This window comes from Pimephales promelas, chromosome 22 (genome assembly GCF_988280905.1).
Source record: "Pimephales promelas chromosome 22, fPimPro1.hap1.1, whole genome shotgun sequence".
NCBI classification, from domain to species: domain Eukaryota; kingdom Metazoa; phylum Chordata; class Actinopteri; order Cypriniformes; family Leuciscidae; genus Pimephales; species Pimephales promelas.
The window spans coordinates 14,749,309-14,766,959 of NC_142790.1; the positions used below are offsets into that span (position 1 = coordinate 14,749,309).

General features: G+C 37.1%; 1 protein-coding gene across 7 annotated transcripts in view; it reads right to left on the bottom strand.

Moving 5' to 3' along the window:
- The window catches only part of LOC120475877 (sickle tail protein), a 145,769-nt gene that overhangs the window by 13,033 nt on the left and 115,085 nt on the right, over window positions 1–17,651 (bottom strand). For 6 of the 7 annotated variants that reach the window (XM_089125898.1, XM_089125897.1, XM_039666672.2 and 3 more), the window contains 5 exons: window positions 8,014–8,774; window positions 6,018–6,122; window positions 5,630–5,679; window positions 4,379–4,542; window positions 1,568–1,743 (listed from right to left, as the gene is read on the bottom strand). In XM_089125898.1, coding sequence (XP_088982024.1) covers window positions 1,568–1,743; window positions 4,379–4,542; window positions 5,630–5,679; window positions 6,018–6,122; window positions 8,014–8,774 — 1,256 coding nt within the window. The remainder of the gene's footprint in view (window positions 1–1,567; window positions 1,744–4,378; window positions 4,543–5,629; window positions 5,680–6,017; window positions 6,123–8,013; window positions 8,775–17,651) is intronic. The other variant, XM_089125896.1, reaches the window with a different exon arrangement.

Here is a 17,651-nt window from a genome sequence, read left to right on the forward strand (position 1 = left end):
GTCAGCTTTTGGTATTTACCATAATTACCATAGCACATGAACGCAGCATAAGCCCCTCCTTTCCAAGAGCCTACTCTGCTCTGATTGGCCAGATGGCCCAGTCAGCCGTAATTGGTCTACCACTTACGGCACATGTCAGAAACGAAAGAGTCATTACATATATTAATTTCAGCTCCTCATCCTTTGGAAGTGCATGCAAAGTGGATTTCCATTCGCAGCACATTCGACACAATCCAAACTTTTCCAGGCCACAGAAACTGTTGCGTTTGAGGGCGGGTCAATGTTCGCTGACAGCCAATGAAGACCATAGACTGGCATGTACTACAAACTTACGAATATTATTACTGACAATTTGTTTCAGGCTATTCAGAATCAGTTCTTTTTTGGGGGAGACAACTCCATTTCACATGCACTTTGATCTGTGAAAAAAATTACTTTTTTATTTTGCAAACACTATATTAAAAAGTACATAAAAAGCAATTTTTGAAGTAAGAAAAATGGGGCACTGGGAGAGTTTAATTATTTTTTTAATTATTTTAAAATCTTTAGATGAGATTTTTTTTTTTTCATAAATAGTTTTAAAATTATTTTTCTTGATACCAGTAATAAGATGTTTATTTTTTATAACTTTCATACATTGTGATTCAAACCATGCTTTACTGTATGCAACTCCTAAGAGTTAGAGGCTAGCCAGTTTTCACTCCCATTTGGCACTTGGTGAGTGTTCATTTTGGACTGTTATTGTAAGCACTAACACAGGAATAAAATATTATGCTGAAGTTTCATGTAAGCAGTTTTTACACTGCTTTTTTAATTGGCCTGCACTAGTTGTTTGGCATTTTAAAAACCCGATTTTGTTATGATGGTGAGTTCTGGTACATTCATGAGTTGTTTTTTTCCCCCACAGCTTATGTTTTGTAATTAAATTATGCAGTTCTTTCACATCCCTAAGCCTCCACATGTGTAAAAGTCAAACTGTCCTTGTTGGCTCAACGTTTCACTGCTCACAGGCGCCCAGAGACCTTTGCTGACTGGGCACTGGCATTAAACCAAGGGAAATAGAGTGTTAATGCTTCTCCTGATCTCTGGCTAGCGTTAATTCCCACTGAGTTCTGTTTTGAATGTTTAAAGCTGTCTGGAGAACACGCTTGTTAACCAGCTAAATTAAAGCGGGATTTAATTATGGTTTACGTGCAGCAGGGTGGACAGGCTATAATGAGTTAAAAGAGGAGCTGTAATGAATCGTATAAGGAATGGTTGAGAATAAAAGGCATTTGTTTGCCCAGAGGAAAGTGAATTTCAGATTCCCCAGAGAGAGAGAAAATGAGAGAGAGAGAGAGTGCGTGCTCTTGTATATATGGTTTATGAGTAAATGTGTATAATGATATGGGTATTACATTTTCTGTGTCCTTGTAAACCAATTGGCTTTAAAAACATAATAAACTGTGTTTTTTGAAATTCAAAAAATGCCACAAGTTTTCTGTGATGGGTACGTTTAGTGTAAGAGGATAGAATTTACCGTTTTTACAGTATAAAACCATTACAAGTGTGTGTTTGTGTGTCGTACCCCAGCTGTGTGAGAACTCTTTCCTGCATGCTGAGATATCGGTGTCTCTCTTCCTCCACCAGCGTCCTCTGTTTCTGTGTCGGATCGTCCTGTCGTCTCAGTATTTCAGCCAGCTTCACACTGATCTCTTGTTCTGCATGCTTTATCTGAGCACGCATACACTCCTGATTCTGAAGCTGAAAACACACACAAACATTTACTACAGCATACAATAGAAATCGTATAATAAGTTTAGGGTCTGTACGATTTTCTAAATGTTTTGAAGTCTCTCAGGCTCACCAAGGCTACATTTTATTTAAATCATTTTATTTTTATTGTGAAATATGAATACAATTTAAAAAAAAAATTTAATTTAATATATTTTAAAATATATTACGCAATATATATATATATATATATTTTTTATTATTATATAATTTATTATTATATATTATAATATATTATCATAAAATAAATGTAAAATATATTATTAATATATATATATATATATATATATATATATATATATATATATATATATATATATTAATAATATATTTTACATTTATTTTATGATAATATATTATAATATATAATAATATATATTATATATATATACTGTATATATATATATATATATATATATATATATATATATATATATATATGCGCCGCTAGAGAATCACAGAACGGCCGGTACTTCAGGACGGACGGCCTGCCACACACATAGTCACAGACATCCAAAGTCTCCTGGAAGTTCTGGGAGTTTCCCGCATATTGAAAGCGGCTCCCTGATGCCTGCAAATTAGTTCAAATCTCCCAGAATTTATAGCGTGCGCACGGCAGAAAGAAAGGAGCGAGCTAGAGACCTTGTGTGTGTGTGCTAGTGTGCGTGTGTAAGGACCCAACAAATCAAATGTCAGTCCGGACGGGCTTTTATCTCTACTACTCCTGAACCAAATTAATTAGAAATTAGGCTAATTGCAAGTTACTTGCTAGGGATGATGTTAGGAAGTGATATTCAGCTTGCAACATTTGTAATGATTACAGTAGTTAAAACAGCTAAACTTTAACATTTTAGCTGTAAAATGTCACATGCAGTAGCTAATATTAAGAAACATGTTGTTCTTTTACTTGTGAAAATGTTGGTAACGTTCCAGTTAATGCTTACAAACTTTGAAAATTTTGAATACAGAAGTTACATTTTTAATGGTGAAGCTTATTATTATTTGTGCAGTAGCTAAGATTAATTACTGCATAAATTAATGAAGATTATTAAGTAATAAATGAATGTTATAACAGCATGGAATAGATTGATATAATATGCTGTTAGCTATCATTTGGATGGTATAGTATGATGATCCACAATTAAAGTCTTGTGACACTCATGCCAGGCAGCAGGCGTTACTGTTGTTGTTGTTGTTGTTGAGTTTCTGCGCGCCGATTGCTTTGGGCCGAGCCTAGTCCGTTTTTTAGTCCCAGTCCGTCCCTCCTGGCAGCTAGTGGCCAGTTGCCCAGCTTCTGAAGGTGAACTTGCACCCTAACATGACTCATTTTCTGCTACTGGTTCCCCCCAACCTCTTTTATCTAGCCTACAGCCTGGTTTACCTACCACGCAGGCCATGTGCTCCCCTCACTGAGGGTCACTATGAGTACTCAGCCTCCTGAGTCTGGACAGATTGTCGTAGGCCTCTCTTGAGGCCTCCCTGTTAGATCAGTTCTTAGGCCTTTTCAGGCCTCCTCAGTGCTTTGAAACCTAAGCACAGGGTAGATCTGAGGATCGATCAGAGAAACTCCCCTTGCTGGCAAGGGTTGTAAGCGCTATGCTGAGTCATTCTCTCCTGGATAACCCGTCTCTGAGATCCGGGCCGAGCGGTTCACTGTCAGCTTCGCATTCCCTCGGGTTGAATGCCTTATCTAAAGGCAAGTGTCCAGAGGCTCTGTCTTTGGACAGACAGGAATCTGGCCAGGCTGAAATGTCCAATGTAAGTGACGCCAGGTCAGGCCTTCCTGGTGGCATTTCAGTTGAGTATGTTCCTCTGAATAGTGATTGGATAGGTCTCCTTTGAGTTCCCTAGCCACATTCCCTAGAAGGGACCCCTTCTAATTTGAAGCTGCGGTCCTAGGCCCTTGAGCAGGCCCAGGTAGGCCTTTCATTAAACAGGGTTTATGAAGGTTTTCCTGTGGAACATATAGCTTGGGCTATGAGCGTAGGGAATGCTGTCACTGACCCAGTGTGACCTGAGGGTGAGTGGTTCTGGCATTTCATTTGAATTAGCTGGTTCTGAGAGTTGTCCCTGCCACTGCCTCCCCTTAGCATGGCGGTGTGGTTATATCGTTCCCCAATGCGTCATTCGATGCAGTGCGAGTTCCCTTTCAAAAGGGAACATCTCAGGTTACAACTGTAACCTCTGTTCCCTTAGAACAGGAAACGAGACACTGCGTTATCTCGCCATGCCCCGGGGCCTGCCTTCCAAACAGTCCATTCAGACGAAAAGATTATTATCATGTTTGCAAGGTGCCCTTATATATACACGTTAATGATTCATAGGCTGTTGCTGGTCAGTAGGATTGCCTTGATTTGATTGTGATTTCAGACGCCTGAGGCGTTCCCCAAACGAGACGCAGTGTCTCGTTCCCTGTTCTCAGGGAACATTGGTTACAGTCGTAACCTGAGACGTAATTATGTCACATTAATCTAGTTAAATGAGTTATGAATGTTGTTTCATGTTATCTTCAACATAAATATCAACACTAAAAGACACCAGTTGAACAAAGTAATTATTATAAATGTGTTTTTTTCATTATACTATCTAATTGGCGTTTTATTACCTGTAGTTGTTTGACATGTTGCAGTTGGAGGCGGAGCTCAGAGACATTCCTTCTGAACAGGTGAAAGTTAACATGCAAGGGTGCGGGGCATAGTGGCGGTGTAGGGGCGGGGCTAGGCTCAGGAGGTGCTGCGGCAACTTTTGGTGCTAATATTGGAGAACCTCCTAAACAAAACATAAAAACACACAAAAACATCACATATGTAGTACGTAATGTTTCATGGCCTGTGTGGTGAAAAGGTGCCAAAGTCAGACTGTGCTCTCTCAAACTTATGTGTGGGACAGTTATGCAGATAGGTTGCTTGAAATGTAAACATTTTAATATTAAATCAATTTGACTATCTATAAATGTATAAACTATAAATCAGAGATGTATAAAGTACTAGAAACCCGGACTTGAGTAAAAGTACAAGTGCTCTATCACAAAAGTGACTTGAGTAGAAGTTGAAGTGCTCTTTAAGCACCACACTTAAGTAGAAGTACTAAAGTATTCAACATTTTTTGTACTTAAGTATTGCTAGTAATTTAATTTAAAATTCACTACTTAAGTACTAAAAGTAAAAGTAAAAGTATTGTGTCATGTAATTATTAAAGAAAGCAGTCAAAAGTTTGAACTAGCAATCAAATAAGGCGCTTTGGCGGGTTACAAATTTGCTTTGGCGGCCGCCAAAAAATGTCATTGCAGGACAACCCCTGCATTAGTTTATGCTGGCGTGTGATTTAGAGTAACTAGCAGAACATTAAAAAAAAATATCGAAGTAAAAGTAGAAGTATGAGAAAAAAACAATACTCTAGTAGAGTACAGATACAGCATTTTAGAAAATGTATATTCACATGTTGGCCCTATAAGGATTTGTGATATTTTTGTTGTTGTACCCACATTTGACTTGGCAAGATTACATTCCAAACTCGACTGAGCACAACTTATAAACAAAATACAGCAATTCAGGTCAGTAAGTTATTGCAAAAGTACATTATTTATGTGTGTGCACAAGACAGCCTGTAGACATGTTTGTTCTTTTGCGACTGATGCTGTCTGAGGGACTCGCTCCCGTCATTGTGTGTGTGGAAAGAGTGGGAGAACTTGTGGCAGGCAGCATTTCTGAGTGACAGATGAATGGAAGAGGTAGGATTGTTGGGATGCTCTCACAGCCACTGCATTACAATCTGCTGCTGTGAGAGCCAACATACACACACACAAACAAACAAACAAACAGATGGGGTCCGGGAGGTACGAAAGGAAGGAAATTACCTGTGCTAGATGTGCTGTGAGCCGGTGACCCAGACTTTACTGGTTTCTCACTGGAAAAATGTAAAAGATATCAAATGACTGAAGGTACATATGCACACATATATACACACACACACACAGATAAAATCACTCAACAAAATGCTTAAAGTTAGTCTTTGTTACAGTGGCACAGGCATTGCCATTCATTCAGGTACCGCCGGCTACAGTGAGGATGAGTAGTCAATTTAGTTCATGCCCAGTTAGTAAGTCATCTTACCCACCAAGTCTGACCTAGTGTCTGATTACCACCACCATTAATCCATTATAGCCCTCCTATTTTCTTTTCCTATTTAATTTGGGAAACGTTGTGATTTTCTGGGAACTACATTACCCAGCCTGCCCTGCTTACCTGGGGTGTTCCTTGTTGCTGTCAGTGCTGTGGCTCTTTAAGAGAGCGTGCTGCACAAGACCAGTCAGACTGGCTATTTGCTCCTCCATGGCCTTCATTCTCTCTCTGTAGAGAGATAGAGCATATCGCACTCTTACTACCGATGGGGTGTGTGTGGGGGGCGGACGAGGGGAAAGCATATTGAAATAACAGTGGGACTATTATACCTCATGAAATGGCTCAGTTATCAAAGGCCTTTTTACTATAATTCCTCATTAATAAAAAGACAGTTCTGTTCAGCACAACCATTTTCAACATTGATAATAATAAGAAATGTTTCTTGAGAATCAAATCAGCAAAGGATTGTGTGACCGATTAGGTATCACAGGAATAAATCACGTTTCACAATATATTAAGACCGAAACAGTTATCTTAAAGTGTAATAATTCATAACATTACTGTTTTACTTCATTTTGATCAAATGAATGCAGCCTTAGTGCAAGTAAGAGACTTACAATACGGGTGCACTAATATGCATTAATTCATGCTTAACTAATGCACAGAGTTAATGTATAACTAATGAATAACTAAACCATTAATTAATGATTACTGCATCAGCAACTAATAAAGAGTCTATATGATTAATAGATTAAGTAATTGCTATTAATTCAATGTGTCATTGTGTATGAATTCCTTAATAACATATTGTATTAACTAATGGTGTAAATTAATGTGTTAATTACCACAATCAGTCAAAGCTATGCACTTCAACTTCCAGTTGTCTGCTTTAATTGCAAAGGTATCATTACGTTATGACTTTACTTGTTGGGGCACATCATTATTAACTGGTCATTTAGCAATTGTAGTAATTTGTACTAACAATGAAGTAATTAATCATGTATTAATGCATATTAGTGTACCTGTCATATTATCTGGAAGTTGAAATACAAGGCTTTGGCTCATTCTGGTAATTAACATATTAATTAACACTATTAGTTAAAAAAATGAGTTATTATGGAATTGATCCACAATTACATATTTAATTAAAAACAATTCATGTATGAACTAATACATTAACCTTACAGACTCTTAATTAGTTCCTTCATGTGATTAATGAATAGCTTAGATAATCATTGGTTACACATTAATTCAGTATTATCTGTGCAGTAGTTAAGATGCTTATTAGTGCACCCGTATTGTAAAGTGTTACCTAAAAATCTAACCAACCCCAAAATTTAACGGTAGTTTAATGGAACATGGGAATCTTAAGTGAAATTGCACAGATAAAACAACTTGAAGTAAAAACATACACTTTTGGAAATATATTCACCCCATTTAAATTAAAAATCACTTCCTTTAACGATTCAAGGTCAATGTTAACTGCACAAAAGAGAGTATGATATGGACTCCTGTCTGTGATCTTTGTCGCATGTACAAAAAAAAATCACAATCATTAACTTGTCACACCAAATGATTAAATAACTAAAGCATAAAGAGGTCTCATAGGACCCATTTGCCATTTCTGTGCACACTGTTCAAACCACTATTTCTTAGCTCTGCAAGATAATGTTAGAAAAGTCTGCATGTGCTCTGCTCTGTAAAAACAGTTTAGCATGTTGACTCCATGTATTGACTGTTCTCTGCAAGCAAGTACATCACCAGGCAAAATAAATCTGACTTACAAGGCACATTCAAGCATAAAGGATATGATTAAGTCCACTTAACCAACACAGTAAAACAAAGCTGACTGAACTACAGTTCAAAGCGTTTCTGTGAGTTACGTAAGGCTATATACTTGAAAACAAACCCAGCTAAATAATTTATGTGAACATAATACCGGCTGCTAGTATTTAGATGAGACGTTGTCGGTGTGTTTTTGGATGCAGTTAGGGGATGCCATGATGCAGTGGAAGACAACATACTGATGCAGAGTTAGAATATGAACATGGATGCTAATGTCTCCTGTTAGTTATTTCCATGCTCAGATATCCCCGTTCGCTCTTAAACGTTGACTCACCGTGTCTGAGGATCTGTCGGGGGGGTCAGCGGATTGTGAACCTGAAGATCCGGGGTGGCCGGGGACCCCATGCCGCCCCTCGTCTTTACCATGGCATCCATTGTAATTGGAGACTCCTTCCTAAATGATTGTCTGACAGGAGAGGCCCTCTCCATAGTCATGGAGCTATGTGGTTGGGTTGAATTTGGGTGAATTTCCATCATTCGCATCTCGCCCATGCGGTGTGGGGAAGAGGGTGGGGTTTTGGAGCCGAGCATAGGGAGCTGGCTATCCGTGTACTTCCTACTTTTCTGTCGGAAGAGTGAATGATGGTCCGGTGCATCCATAGGAACACCGGGGTTACTGTAAGAGCGCATGGTGGCACGGTGGTAGGCATGGTCGACTGCATCAGGGGGCAGGACCTGGTGATGTAACATATAAGGGTCAGCGTAATGACTTTCGGCTCGGGCGGGCAGCGACATGCTCTTGGCGTGCTCTACGTCCTCGTCTGGTTTTACGTCCCGCCGCTCGAGGATGGCGCTCGGGCAGGGGGAGGATGCGCGGGCGGGTGCGGGGAGTGTGTGCCCGGCTCGCTCACGTGGCATTGTGGCAACCCCACCACCGGAGACACGTGGACCGAAGGGAATACGAGACGGGGAGGGGGGCATCGCATGAGGTGTGGTTGGGGACATGGAGCCCTGCAGGTGGGGTGGAGGAGGACCCATCGGAGGCTGCCGGAGAGGATGACCATCCCGTCCACCATACATCATCTCCCTGTGAACCTGAACGAGAGAGAGGACGTAAGATTTCACATTAAAGGAGAGTAAAACATTTCAAATCTTGCTCGTTCAGTCAGCTTAAGACTTTTTTTCAGCAGGGAAAGTAAGAGATATGTTCAAGATATGTTATATATAGATATATATATATATATATATACAGTATATATGTATATGTAATGTGAACACTAAAGGTTCAATGTATTCAATAACATGGGTTATGCTAAAAGAAATAAAAATAAGTATAAACAATTCTAAACTTAAAGGAGTAGTTCACTTTTAAATAAAACTTTTGCTGATAATTTACTCACCCCCACATCATCCAAGATGTCCATGTCTTTCTTTCTTCAGTCGAAAAGAAAGTAAGGTTTTTCATGAAAACATTCCAGGAATTTCTCCATATAATGGACTTCAAAACGGTTCAAGGTCCAAATGAGAGTTTCAGTGCAGCTTCAAAGGGCTTTAAACGATTCCAGATGATGAATAAGGGTCTTATCAAGCGAAACGATTGAAAAAAAGTTTAAGTTTTATAAGCACAAATGCTCGCCTTGCTCTGTTCTGTGATGAACGTTCATGACTCTCCTGTTCAAACTCGTTCATCAAAATGAACAAATCTTTTTTCGAGTCATGACTCGAAGGGTCCTGGATAAGACCCTTATTCATCGTCTGGTTTCGTTTAAAGCTCTTTGAAGCTGCACTGCAGTGTTGTAGTCGAGACCACCTCACTCGAGTCCGAGTCAAGACCGAGTCCATAGAGAGTCGAGTCCGAGTCGAGTCCGAGACCAGAGACGGTCGAGTCCGAGTCGAGACCGAGACCAGTGAGGGTTGATTACCTAATTTATTTTTATTTACTTTTATTTACTTTTATTTACTTACTTTTTTTTCTGAATTTACTTAAGAGTTTAAAAAATATGATCAGTTTAGGGTAAAAAGGCCACATAGTAGGTGGTGTTAAAAGTAATTTTATTACAATTTGTCATGCGCAGTTGCGCACTAGAAAATCACCAATCACTGGGCGTGTCAATCAATTTAAAGAAATATTTTATTAACATACATTAATAATCATGAAAAATATTTTTAATTGAACTCGAGTGGACTCGGGAATAATTCCGAGTCCTAAAAAAAAAAATGTTCGAGTACGAGTCAATTCCGAGTCCAAATGGACACGAATCCATGAAAAGACCAAGACCATTAAAATATGGTCTCGTGACCGAGTCCGAGACGAGTCCGATTCTCGAGTACTACAACACTGCTGCACTGAAACTCTCATTTGGACCTTGAACCATTGGTTCCCATTGAAGAAAATCCTGGAATGTTTTCATCAAAAACCTTAATTTCTTTCCGACTGAAGAAAGAAAGACGTGGACATCTTGGATGACCTGGGGGTGAGTAAATTATCAGCAAATTTTGTTTTAAAAAGTGAACTACTCCTTTAAGAACATTACAAATACCAGCTGGAATCACATGCAAATTATATTTCTGATCATATTTCTACATTTAAAACCATAAACCATATGTAATAGAGGTGAAAAGGGAAAATTAGAGAATAAAACTACACTTAAGTACACTTACATGGTTCTAAATCAGTGTTAGCCCTAAAATTACCCTGTTATTTTTGTATTAACATTATTTATACTATTATAGTATTGTTTTAATGTTTTGAATTGTTTTTTATTTTTATATTATCAACTTGTTATTTTAATTTTTGTTTTTTGGGGGGTCTATTTAGCTGTCATTTATTTTTATTTCGGTTTTAGTTTAAGCTTAGTACTTCAACTTAGTTGACAGGGCAACGTTTCTTATTTTTGAAAAAAAAAAAAAAAAATGAGGGTCCATGTGATCTTTATTGTTCCAGTTTAGTCTAAAAGGCTTTTCTGTTCAGCCATCTCAGTGAGAAAGGAGTGTTACATTTCCATCTCACATGTGAAATGAAAAGGGTTGAGAGAAGTCAAAGAAAGAAAGACTGAGAGACCATGGTATTCATGGTTTAAAAAAAAAGTCTTGCATGGTTCACACATCCCACAATGTAATTAACAGGCATACTTGGATATATATAGTATATATATAATATAGTATACTATACATAATATATGTATACTATATTAGTATACATTAACTGATGTCTGCATCCATAGAACAATGCTACTGGTTTACCACAATCTACTGTAAGCAGAAGATGGATTGATAAGGCACTGATAAACTGCCATTTCATTCATAAACAACTACTGAACGTAACTGATGGAGACAGGAGAAATAAAACATGATCAAGACCACTTATCTGCATCTAGTAACTGACTGCAACAATGTAAAAGACAAAAAGTATGACCTGAGCGGATAAAAGATTTCCAATCGGCTTCAGAAAGCAGAACTTCACGCCTGAGGATACTAGACAGACAAACTCCTATGTATCTATCTCCAAACTCAGCAATGAGGAGCAACAGGAAAAACCATATGACTTGACAGATGAAAAGAATTCAGACAAAAACTGGTTCAGAGTGAAACTAGATGTTTTCCTTTTTCGGTGCGTAAAAAAGACAGAAACAAAAATGTCATTCAGACTTTTTCATCACCTCAGGCCCAATTTCATTTAAGCACCAAACCTGTTTTTATTTTTTTATTTGTTCATCAGTAACTCATTTAAAGCAAAAGTCCCATATCAAATCAGGTTCCATTTAATTAGGATGCCACATTAGAAGGCAGCTGCTTATGAGGGCAGAAGCAAAGGGCAGACTAGAGTTATTGTCCGACTGTATCTGCCTCATCCAAAAATAGAAAACAAACAAAGTGGAAATACTAGATACAGAAGAAACAGACAAGAATGTTCTTTTAAGCCAAAGAGATTTGTAAAATAATAGAAAGGCAACAAAATGAGGTTTCTTTGCTCTAAGCGTCACCCTGTCTCTCAGTATCTGAAACAATGAGCGCTTTGTGCAGGGGTGAGTCAGCGCTCAGGCTACACCCAGAACAGGTGAGACAAAAAAGTCTTTATCTGCTTCAGGACAACAGCATGCTTTTCTGCAACATCATATGACCATGGTGGTGAATCTTATAAATAAATGCATTTCACCTACTTGACCGCTTTAAACATACAGACAATATATATATATATACAATCTTTGTATACACAAAATTTTATTTTGGATGCGATTAATCGCATCCAAAATAAAATTTTGTGTTCATATAATGTGGGTGCACTGTGTATAATTATTTTGTGTATATATAGTATATATAAATACAAACACATGCATGTATATTTAAGAAAAAAATATTATTTATTTATAAAAATATTTATATGAAATATAAATTATATATAAATCTATAAACAGTATATACATGAAAATATTTCTTAAATATATACAATCATGTGTGTGTATTTATATATATAAAATAATTATACACAGTGCACCCACATATATTATGTAAACACAAACTTTTATTTTGGATGCGATTAATCGCGATTAATCGTTTGACAGCCCTAATATATATATATATATATATATATATATATATATATATCAATTATAATAATCAAAGAAAGATTTTTGCAAATATATATATATATATTTGCAAAAATCTTTCTTTGATTGTTTAAAATAATTGAAAGGTGGGTGGGCAAATCACATTACAAAATATTGGCACCGCTAGAATTTTAAAAAATATCTCTGTATATTCCCATTAATATATATATATTAGGTTTATATATATAATATATATATAAAAGTTAATTGCGATTAATCGCATCCAAAATAAAAGTCTGTGTTTACATAATATATTTGTGTGTGCTGTATATAATTATTTTGTATATATAAATACCTATGCATGCATGTATATATTTAAGAATTATTTGCGCTTAAATTCTGTATATATTTATAAATACATAATCTATATTATATAAATATAAATATTTTATATATGAATAACACATTTTCTTAAATATATACATGCATGTGTGTGTATTTATACATACAAAATAATTATATACAGCACACACAAATATATTATGTAAACACAGACTTTTATTTTGGATGTGATTAATCGCAATTAATTTTTGCACGGCCCTAATATATATATATATATATATATATATATATATATATATATATTTTTTTTTTTTTTTTTTTTTTTTTTTTGCATACCAGGGTGATAAGGAACAAGAAATTTTCTAGCTATGACTTCTTGATTGATTAACTATGAGAGAACACAATGGCCAAATTCCATCAATCATTCATCAGAATTAGTTAAAACCAACAATACTCTGATGTACAATAAAAGATTGTTGAGCTTCACAAAATAGAAAGTGTCTGTAATTAAAAAGCTTTGAAAATCCCCATTTCCACCATAAGGGCAATAATTCCAATCAACTAAAGATGTTGTGAATCTGCCTGGAAAAAGACAAGTGTCAGTATTGTCTTAAACCACGGTGAGGAGGAACGTCTGAGTGGCCCAAGACTCTCCAAGGATCACAGATAGAGAATTACAGAGATCAGTTGAGTCATGAGGGACAGAAAGACAAAAAAACAAATTCAAACAACCCCTACAGTAAGTTGTTGGGGCTTATCGAAAACTCCAGCATAATCAGTGGTCAGACACAACTGGAACTTCAAAAGGGACCTGGTTCTATGGTCAGACTAATCTAAAAAAAGAAGCCCATGCCCACGGTTAAATATAATGCTGGATCTTTAATGTTGTGGGCCTATTTTCTTTTTCTTTGCTTGAGGTCCTGGACATCTTGTTCAGATACATGGTATCATGGATTCTATCAAATACCAACAGATAAAAAATCAAAACCTGACCGTTCTGCAATAAACCTTATAACGGGCCGTGGTTGAACCTTCTATCAGGAGAACGATCCAATACAAACAAATCAAAAACATTGTGTCACTGAACACAAAATGAAGCTTCTGCCATGGCCACCCCAGTCCCCTGACCCGAACCCTATATGAGTGGGGTGAACTGAAGAGAAGAAGCACCAACGTGAACTTGTGAATCTGAAGCATCTGGAGAGATTCTGTATGGAGGAATAGTGTCTGATCTCTTGTCAGGTGTTCTCCAAACTCATCAGGCATTATAGGAGAAAACTCAGAGCTGCTATCTTGAGAGTATTTAATAAAACGGTGGCAATAATTATGGCCATATTATATTGTATAAGAAAAACATTTATTTCATAGTGTGATTTACTTCAATGAAAGGTTTGATTTTGCAAATTTAAACAATGCAGATTTATTTTTACAGGATCATATATATATATATATATATAAACATTAATCCTTATTTTCCACCAAAGGTGCTTGTTTACATGTCCTGTATTTATTGTCATAGAATAGACAGAATGCTGTTCTTTTAAACTTTCTATCTATTAAATAATTATTTTTTTAAACAGAAATAAAAGATTGACAGTAATGTCTTTACTGTAATTTCTTTATCACTTTTGATCATCCTGAGTTCATCCTGAATTCAAAAAATGTACTCACCCTAAACTTACGTTTGAAAATTAAACTAAAATTTAAATTTAAAATAAAAAAATAAAAATAAACCACACATGCACGCACACACCAGTTATAGTGTTATATTACTTGGAGTTTGATACCCTGGGAGGCATAACAATCATCTCCAGATGTTACCTGAGCAACACCATCTGAATAACATGAAAGTTCTTGCCTGTCTCAACATCTCCGGGTTCTCGACTTTTCATTTTCTCTGCATTACCTTAAAAGGTAGAGAATTTTGCTGGAGGAAAATAGACATGAAACATTAAACCTGTGATAAATAAAGAAATCAAAAGATGATGGAATGAGAACATTTGGTTTGAGTTTGGCCCAAGAGGGATTAAAGACATATTCTGATGCCCCCTTTTCCACTCATTTTCTGCTCCTCTTTCTTTCTTAGATAAAATGTCTCAAGGCCTTGCTGAAAACCTATATGAACAGAAAGTGTAAGCAAAAGACACCATCACTCCTACAGATCCCGTGCTATGATACATTTTTGATTTCTTGCAGAGAGCTGCATTGCTCTTTATGGGTCTGTTTCAAATTAACGGTCAACTGTAAACTGTGGTCAGTCACGCTGCACAATAATCTGCTTTCTGTTTTAACAGACTGGTATGCGGTTGAGTACGTGTGAGCTCAGATGTGTGTGCGTGGGTAGTACGGACACACACACTTTCGAACTGTATCTGTACACTCAAAAACGCTGGGTTTTTTCAACCTACAGTATGTCTGAGTCAAATATGGACAAACCCAACTGTTGGTTTATTTTTTTTCTTTATTAAATTGCAGTTAAAATAAATTAGCAATTAAATGAACTGATCCACAGAAACTCCTGCCAGCCAGAGTGCCTATGATAACCACCAGAGGGCACTCCGCCCTAGTCCTTCGCCATTCCATCATGAACTACATTTCCCATAAACATTTGCCTTGACTCATTATTGTGTGATTACATCCAGCTGTGAGTCATTAGCTTGTTATGTTTGTGTACCAAGATGGTACCTTCCCCTCCATCCTCCCCATCACCACCACCACCACCAGTATGGTCCTTTCCTTACCTCCAGGGGGTCGGCTGCGCCCCCGCCTTCATCTCAGCAGATTCGGCTAACCTCGCTATGCTCGCTAAGGACGGGGCCAACGCCAAAGAACTCATAAATTTATGCTTGCTGAGCTGTCAATAAATGTATCCTGCTTTTCATTTTATCTCCCGAGTCTTTCTGGTAGAACTATAATGTATGGCAGAATACCATAGCAAGTGCTTGGGAGCACTTCGACTCAGTAATTAGGACCTCTCCTTGGATCCTAATGAATGAACTGGGCTAAGCTAAGTGCTATCAAAGTGTCACCGTGCGTCAGGCACTGAGACGAGAGAGTCAACTCATCTTAGTTAAAGGATTAGTTCACTTTTGAAAAAACTTTTGCTGATAATTTACTCACCCCCATGTCATCCAAGATGTCCATGTCTTTCTTTCCTCAGTCGAAAAGAAATTTAGGTTTTTGATGAAAACATTCCAGGATTTTTCTCCATATAATGGACTTCAATGGGAACCGGATGGTTCAGGTCCAAAAGATAGTGTTAATAACAGTTTCAGATGCAGCTTCAAATGTCTTTAAACGACACTGACCAGACGATGAATAAGGGTCTTATCATGCGAAACGATCGGTTATTTCAATGCTTATTCCAAAAATGTAACTTTTCTAAGGACAAATGCTAGCCTTTCTCCATTCTGTGAGGCGCGTTTGCAACGTCACGTAGTACGTAATTACGTTCAAAAGGTCACGGGCGACGTAGCCAGAAGTACAGAGTCAGAGTGTTTACAAGTTTAACGCATAGGTTGAACGTGAAAACTAACTCAAACGCCGTTTACAAAAAAATAATTAAAAGGTAAAACAACGATGTCGGACGATTTTGATTCTGTACTTCCGGCTACGTCGCCCGTGACCTTTTGAACGTAATTACGTATTACGTGACGTTACAAACGCGCCTCACAGAATAGAGCTAGGCTAGCATTTGTCCTTAGAAAAGTTACATTTTTGGAATAAGCTTTGAAATAACCGATCGTTTCGCATGATAAGACCCTTATTCATCGTCTGATATCGTTTAAAGACATTTGAAGCTGCATCTGAAACAATTATTAACTGTCTTTTGGACCTTGAACCATCCGGTTCCCATTGAAGTCCATTATATGGAGAAAAATCCTGGAATGTTTTCATCAAAAACCAAAATTTCTTTTCCACTGAGGAAAGAAAGACATGGACATCTTGGATGATGTGGGGGTGAGTAAATTATCAGCAAAAGTTTTTTCAAAAGTGAACTAATCCTTTAATATAAAAAAAACGGAGTGTTCCTTTAAATAATTTCGTACATAAAAAAGAGCCTATTAAGTAGGCTATCAAGTTCTGAAGTTATGACAGTGATCAAGACTCTTCTTCCGTCTCTGTCACAGACACAAATGGTGTGTTTGAACAGGTGCAGGGATTATTTGATCAGTCTGTTAAGTCTGTCTGAGTATCTCCATGCCTGTTTGGACTGAGACTGGCTAATCATGTGTTTCTTTGTGTGTGTTCGCTCATGCACATGTATGTGTGTGTGTACTTCAGTATAATCACTGGATGAAAGCATAATGGATCTCTTGTCCCCGGACAGTTACAATAACAACATCTGTTGTCAAAACATCAGAGTGTGTGTTTGTACATGGTCTTCAACATGTATGTTGTGCGTTCTGGCCTCAAATCAAGCTCAATCGCCATATCTGAATTACTGAAACAAACACAATTATACTGGGAGATTTGCAGGCAACGCTCCCAACTGGATATATTTCCATATTTATACAACATGTCGTTTAGCCTGTCACGCCTGACAAAGACGAGTCAATAAACCATCAACAATGTGTCTTATGTTACATATCAAATAATTATGTCCTAAGTTTTCACTGGCATATTGATTCATGCTCAGGCTTCATGTGAATATAAACCATTGTTTATGGACGTCCACTGCTGTGTGTTGACATTGAATGTTTCCCTTTTCCACAATGGGAGAAGATGGAAGGAGCGGAATGCCTCTCATGTGACATGGAAAAAAAATTAAATTACTGCTTTTTTGATTGGCTGAGAGATTTAAAGAGTTAAAAAGAGTTTAAAGACATAAACTTCATATCACTCTCCTACACACACAGACCACATCATTCATATAAAATCCACTCACCTATAAGACAAACAACAAATATTGTAGGCTTGAGTTTCCCATCACAGCATTTTAGGCAGAAAATACTTTATTATTTGTTATGATATGGATTAGATATGTTTGATGAAGGACTGTCTAACTATTATCTACATTGCCTGAAAAGTATCTAGTCTTAGATACACCTGCATCCCTCTTGGTTGCAAAGATACTCTACTG